This window comes from Grammomys surdaster, unplaced genomic scaffold (assembly GCF_004785775.1).
Source record: "Grammomys surdaster isolate TR1022 unplaced genomic scaffold, NIH_TR_1.0 309778, whole genome shotgun sequence".
Taxonomy (NCBI): Eukaryota; Metazoa; Chordata; class Mammalia; order Rodentia; family Muridae; genus Grammomys; species Grammomys surdaster.
The window spans coordinates 1-6,801 of NW_021626024.1; the positions used below are offsets into that span (position 1 = coordinate 1).

The following is a 6,801-nucleotide window of genomic DNA, read 5'->3' on the forward strand; positions in this document are numbered from 1 at the left end:
GGCCAGGTGAGAGGCAGCTTTGTCCACGTGAAAGACACTAAAGCTGGTGTCCATACCTTCCTGGGAATTCCCTTTGCTAAGCCTCCTGTAGGACCACTGCGTTTTGCACCTCCTGAGGACCCTGAGCCATGGAGTGGTGTGAGGGATGGAACCTCAGAGCCTGCCATGTAAGTTCTGGGACCTAGGGGACTTCAGGCCTGTGCTTTAGGCCACAGTAAAGTGCTTTCTCCACCTGAGCTCTATAGCAGTTTTCTGCCTGTGCTGAGGGGCATCTCCCATGCTTGTTTCTGACAAATGTGCTAAGGATTACTGTAGAAAAAGGGTTCCAGCCTGCTGGGTCAGAGCTTGGCACCATGTTTTATTTCTGTTGCTGTGTTAACATATCCTTAGATAGGAAATAAATGAAGACAGATTTTATTATGGCTGACAGTTCAAGCATATAATCAACCACAGGTGGAAAATCACTGAAGTGGAATTTTAAGAAAGCTGATTGCATCACATCCATAATGAAGAACAGAGTTTAAAGGTCACAAAAAGTCCAACTAACCTTCACTTACCTTCATCATTCTTATACAGTCCAGCAGCCCCTTCCTAGGGAATTGTGCCTCCTCCCATAGGCAGCTATTCCTATTGCAAAGAACATTATCAAGATAACTTTCCACTGGCATGCTGATCTCCCAACAGGATCAAGACAATCTCTTAGTAAGATACCTTTCCCAGGTGATTCCCAGGTCAAGACAACAATCAAATCGAACCACCATGCCAAGATTTAAATTTTATATACAGAAGGATTGAATATTGCAACAGAAAGCATATAATTTTCAGTGAAGCTGTCAGAAGTGTCCATAAAGTAGTCTCCCATAATATTACAATGTATGGTGAGGCCTCCATGAAAAAATTTGTCTCTATTTCCATTTGCACAGGACTGGTGGCCTTTACTGTGGTAGGGACTTTAGAGAAGAATCATGTTAGCAAGCCATCATGGAAAGCAGCAACTGTGGGTTTCTAAGAGAAAATTCAGACTAAGATATAGATTTGACCACCACATACCTTGGAATTCCTGCCTTCCATTTTCACTAGGTGTCTGCAGACTGATATGATGAATTATGAGGGTACGAAGGAGATCAAGCTGACCATGCGCCCCATTCCTATGTCTGAAGACTGCCTGTATCTCAACATCTACACACCAGCCTATGCCCATGAGGGCTCTAACCTGCCTGTGAGTGTCAGTCTATGGCCATTGGGAACAGGTCATTTATTTCTGTGGAGGATGGGAGGGAACAAAATAATTCTGAGCCCTACTGTGATATGGATCCTGATTAGTAGTATTACATTATTGTGTTCAAGATGGTCATGTCAGCCTATGCTGAGCTGCTTAAACATGTGTGTATATGTGTGTGTGTGTGTGTGTGTGTGTGTGTGTGTGTGTGTGAGAGAGAGAGAGAGAGAGAGAGAGAGAGAGAGAGAGAGAGAGAGAGAGTCCTGGGGCTCTGAGAGGTAGGATGGTCTAGGTACTAGATTAAACCAGGAATTCTATCAATTTGGGACATCAACTCAGGATGGTGCACAATGGCTAACTATTGACATCACTCAAATTTCTAGCTCCAAGTTATCTCTGCCAGTGGGATCTGAAGCCCATTCTGATTAGCAACCAGCAAAGTCACTTAGGAAGACACTCCACTTTTTGTTCTACTTAGATGGATCTGAGAGTAACAATGACTTTAATGTAGATCTGGAGTCTAATCTATGTTGAGATTTTTCTATTAGGAAAGCAGGAATGGAAACATGCTCACAGGCCTAAAGCATGTCATCCGTGGCTCATTTCCTGAGATCCTGAGTAGATCTGTTTGTGGGTCGATCTGCACAAAGTAAAGCAGATGATAACCTAGTGGGCAGTGTAGATGAGCTTGGGATATGTGTGGGCCTCCTGGCATCTGAGTTGCTGTCTCCAGGTGATGGTGTGGATCCACGGTGGTGCACTGGTTCTAGGATGGGCTTCTTTTTCTGATGCATCCACACTGGCAGCTACTGAGGAAATAGTAGTTGTCTCCATCCAGTATCGCTTGGGTATCCTTGGGTTCTTCAGGTAAGTCTGTGACTGGACTGGATAATGGGCAATAAGTAGTACATGGGCAGCCATGCAATTCTTCTTCCTGCTACTTCTCAGCACTGGAGACCAGCATGCCAGAGGCAACTGGGGATACCTGGATCAAGTGGCAGCCCTACGCTGGGTGCAGAAAAATATCGCTTACTTTGGAGGCAACCGTGACAGGGTCACTATATTTGGTGGATCAGCAGGTGGCACAAGTGTGTCATCCCATGTTGTGTCTCCAATGTCCCAAGGACTCTTTCATGGAGCCATTATGCAGAGTGGAGTGGCCCTGCTTCCTGGACTCATTTCTGACACTTCTGAGGAGGTCTACAAGGTAAGTTCCCTCAAGAACAGCAGCCACTAAAATTCTATCTTAGTCACTGCCTCTGGAGATCTGGTGTTCAGTTAAGTCAATTTTATGTATGCTTAGAATGCTATATGACTGCAAATTCCTATCCAGTGGCTTCTGTCATTGGCAAAAACACTTATGCATGGATTCCTAGTTGGTTTCTTATCATTGTGATAAAGATGAATACCAAAAGCTCCTTGGGGAGTGAAAGGTTTCTTTCAGCTCACATGGTATGACCTATATTGAGGAAAGTAGGCACTCAGGCATGTACCTGGAGGCCAGAACTTAATCAGAGGCAAAAGAGCAACATGCTTACTGATTTGTTACCCATGGTTTCCTTAGATTGCCCTCTTATGCAACCCAGAACAGCTGCTCATGGGTGCCACTGCCCACAGTGAGGTGGGCTCTTCTGCATCAGTCATTTCTCAGGAAAATGCTCAGATTTTCCTATGGACCAATCTGATAGAGGAAATCCCTCTTTCCAGAAGATCATGGTTTGTGTTGAGTTGAGAAAAAGAAATCTAATAAGAACACATGAATTGATGGAAAAGGCCAACTGGTACAAATATTTGCTGTGCAAGTGTGATGTTCCAAGTTTAAGTCCACTGAACCCATACAAAGTTGATGGTGACAATAAGTGTCAGAAACTCCAGTGTTCCTATGGCAGTACAGAAAACGAAGGCAGAAGACTCCTGGGAGGTGATAGGCCAGATCAGCTGGTGTAGTCAAATGAAAACAAGGGATATCATGACATGTAACAGCTGAGACTGTTCTCTGACCTTCATGGGCAAAATGTGCTACAGCAAACCTATTGTTACCCATGAGTAACACACACAGACACACAGACACACTCACACACACACACACACACACACACACACAGACACACACACATACACACACACACACAGACACCAAAGTAATAACAAAAGAATATGCAGGTAGAATACTCTTTCTCAGCTGTCACCTCTGAGCAACAGAAAATGTGAAAACTTCCACTTCCTCTGTTCATACATAACAAACACTAGGATGTGGTATTTAGGGGTAATAACTTCTAGGAGAATCACAGAAACTCTGAACCCTACTAGTTGGGATGAGTTAACAATTATCTGTTCTATTTACAGACAGTAGTCAACCTATCTGGATGTGAGTCCCCAGACTCAGAAGGCCTGATACACTGCCTGCGAGCAAAGAGTAAACAAGAGATTCTGGCTATTAACCAGGTAGGGAGAATTGTGTCTTTTGGAGGACTTGATGAACAGAATGTGGAATTGCCATTACTTACTACTCAAATGTGCTAACTCAACTTCATGATTTGGTATCCTTTCAGTACAATGTGCAAAAAGAAAAAGACAAGCTAATTATAATGTCAAGTTTCTCCTAGAGTGTGTGTAGAACCCTGGGATGAGATAGGATATAGGGAATTGCGGTGGATAGTCATGGGCATTAGAATATTTATATGATTGATCTTCAGCGCTGACCATCAATGCTGTGTAGGTCTTCAATATGATACCTGGTGTGGTGGATGGGAAGTTCTTACCCAAGCATCCTCTGGAGCTGTTGGCCTCTAAAGATTTTCATCCTGTCCCCAGTATCATTGGTATCACCGAAGATGAATGTGGCTGGGGAGTCCCCAAGGTGAGACCTAGTTCTAAGCCCCTGAGAACATAAATTCAAATGGTAGGTACTCAGAACTCAGAGATACCTCCAATACTTACGACTATCCTTTGTCTCCTAGTTGATTGCCCTTGACCATATCATAGAGAAGATCACCAGAGAGAACCTGCCAGCTGGTCTGAAGAGCGCTGCAGCACAGATGGTGAGAGATACCTTGACTCTTGTGGTGATAGAAAGGGTTCCAGTATATTTTCCTAGATGTCTCTTCATTTGCCCTTCCCCTGTCCCCTACCCCTACTCTTCACCCCCTCTGTGTTTTCATGTGTGTATGTATGTGTGGGTGTGTGTGTCTGTGTGTGTGGGTGTTACTATGCAGGATCATTCAAAGCTTCTAACTTTACCCGTAGACCCATTCTTCCTGATTCCTCCTGGTGTAGATGCTGCCACCAGAATGTACTGAACTGTTAATGGAAGAGTACATGGGGGACACTGAGGACCAAGAGATCCTCCAAACACAATTCAAAGAGATGCTGGAGGATTTCATGTTTGTGGTTCCTGCTCTCCAAGTGGCACATTTCCAGCGTGAGTATATCTGGGGCTAGAGTAAGTAAGGGAGTCCTCAGATCTGTGGGACCCAGGTAAGCTCTGCAATATTCAAGCCTATGTCTTGGTTAGGTCTCTTATGGCAGGCAGCTTTCCCTGACTAAATATTTGTGTCTAGTGTAAAGGCTGGCATACTATCTAAAGCTAGAAGAGGAATCATGTTACTTAGCCTCACTGTCTTATCATCTACTCAGCTGGGAATGCCAGGGTCTCTGTTTAACAAAAGTTTCCTGTGTCTAGTTACCCAGTCTGGATCTCACCACTAAACTGTGATTCCAGATAACTATAGAGCAAGGTTTCTTCTCACCAAAGATTAGGCAGATAAGTTCCATATGATAAATCAAGTCAACATGTGTCCTCCCTTCCAGGTTCCCATGCTCCTGTGTACTTCTATGAGTTCCAGCATCTGCCCAGCTTCATCAAGCATGTCAGGCCATCCTATGTGAAGGCAGACCATGGTGATGACATTCTGTTTATCTTTGGCTCCTATCTGTGTGGCATGAATTGTGAGTCTTTTATGCTTTCCTAGAGCTAAATAGAGCATCAGATGAATTCCTGAGGGATTATTGAGCTCTCTGACCAATTGGGAAATTGAGAGTCTTTTAAAGGACAGGAGAAGTGTTCCACATATCTGAGATTTAAAAAAAATCCACATATTACTCCCCTTAAAATATTCTAGAGTTAGAATATAAACCCTTCCTAGTTTGGCTTGCACTAGAAGGAATGAGAGCACACCTCTGTAGAAATGAAATTGAGAAACATCAAGTAGTGCTTTTGATCAGTCCTGTATTCTGAGTGGGAGGGAAGAGGGTATAAACCAGGCCTAGGGTTTGCCCTCGGGCTGTTGTTTATGTAGGAGACCATGACTTGGCACCTGCATGAGGATGCTAGCACTTGGTTCTCCTTCTGTCTGCAGTTGACCTCACTAAGGAGGAAGAGGTGTTAAAAAGGAGGATGATGAAGTACTGGGCCAACTTTGCAAGAAATGGGTGAGAGTACTTCCCATTATCAAACTCGTTGCACCTGGGTCTAATGAGTGCACCATTAGCATGTATGGGTCCTTAATTACATGATAGTATTTATCCAGGGTACACTTAGGCAGATAATTTCTAGCTGTCATTTACTTTTCATCCCAGAGACTAGGTGGGTGAGTCACACCATTGCTGTATTGTCCTTTATATTTGACCTCTGAGAGGGAAACACAAAACTAGCCATCTGTCCTTACTACACATGCATTAGACACTGGTGGTAACACTTGTATCTATATCAGTACACCAGACCATCTGTTCCCTGAGGCCCTTGGTCTACTTATCCACTGCTTTCACCAAATATGAGCATCAGGTTTGAGGGAGAGACCTTCACTCTTCCTTGCTGGATGGTATATCCACAGAAACCCCAACAGTGAGGGTCTACCCTACTGGCCTGTGTTTGACCAAGATGAGCAGTATCTGCAGCTGAACACCCAGCCTGCTGTGGGCCGAGCCCTGAAGGCCAGAAGGCTGCAGTTCTGGACCAAGACTCTGCCCCAGAAGATCCAGGAGCTAAAGAGTTCTCAGGACAAGCATGCAGAGCTGTAGTGTCCTATGTAAGGAAAGGTGTGTGATGTTGAAAGCAGATGGGGTAATTCTGAAGTTACAAAGTCCATTGATCTATAATCATTTGATTCAACAAGAACATAAGCATTTCTAAATTGGACATTTGCTCTTTCAGACATGTATGAAAACCACTCTGTGTGTTATTTCTTATCATTGTGGACAAACTTTCATGAGAGTTAATAAAAGCTCTCAAAACAGTGTGGATGTGTGAGCCCCAAAGTACCCCCATCTTCTTTAACACTTCACTGGACTAGGCTCCTCCTTCCTTCCTTCCTTCCTTCCTTCCTTCCTTCCTTCCTTCCTTCCTTCCTTCTATCCTCCCTTCTTTCCTCCCTTTCTTCTTCCTTCTTCCTCCTCTACCCTCACTCCTCCTCTCCCTTCCTTCCTTCCTTAGTTCCTTCCTTCCTTACTTACTTCCTTAGTTCCTTCCTTACTTCCTTAGTTCCTTCCTTCCTTCAATTCTTCCTTCCTTCCTTCCTTCCTTCAATCCTTCCTTCCTCCCTTCCTTCCTTCCTTCCTTCCTTCCTTCCTTCCTTCCTTCCTTC

The 6,801-nt window shown here is 44.2% G+C and overlaps 1 protein-coding gene across 1 annotated transcript; it reads left to right on the forward strand.

The window, feature by feature from the left end:
• Positions 1 to 3: 3 nt before the first annotated feature.
• LOC114616214 (pyrethroid hydrolase Ces2a-like) lies at positions 4 to 6,456 on the forward strand (the record flags this gene model as incomplete). The annotated part of the gene is made up of 11 exons (XM_028761731.1): positions 4 to 167; positions 1,081 to 1,219; positions 1,953 to 2,086; positions 2,168 to 2,426; positions 3,566 to 3,664; positions 3,939 to 4,079; positions 4,180 to 4,260; positions 4,496 to 4,640; positions 5,030 to 5,167; positions 5,578 to 5,650; positions 6,052 to 6,456. Coding segments are annotated over 11 exons (1,560 nt in total), but the record flags the coding sequence as incomplete, so codon positions are not given.
• Between the last annotated feature and the right edge of the window lie 345 nt (positions 6,457 to 6,801).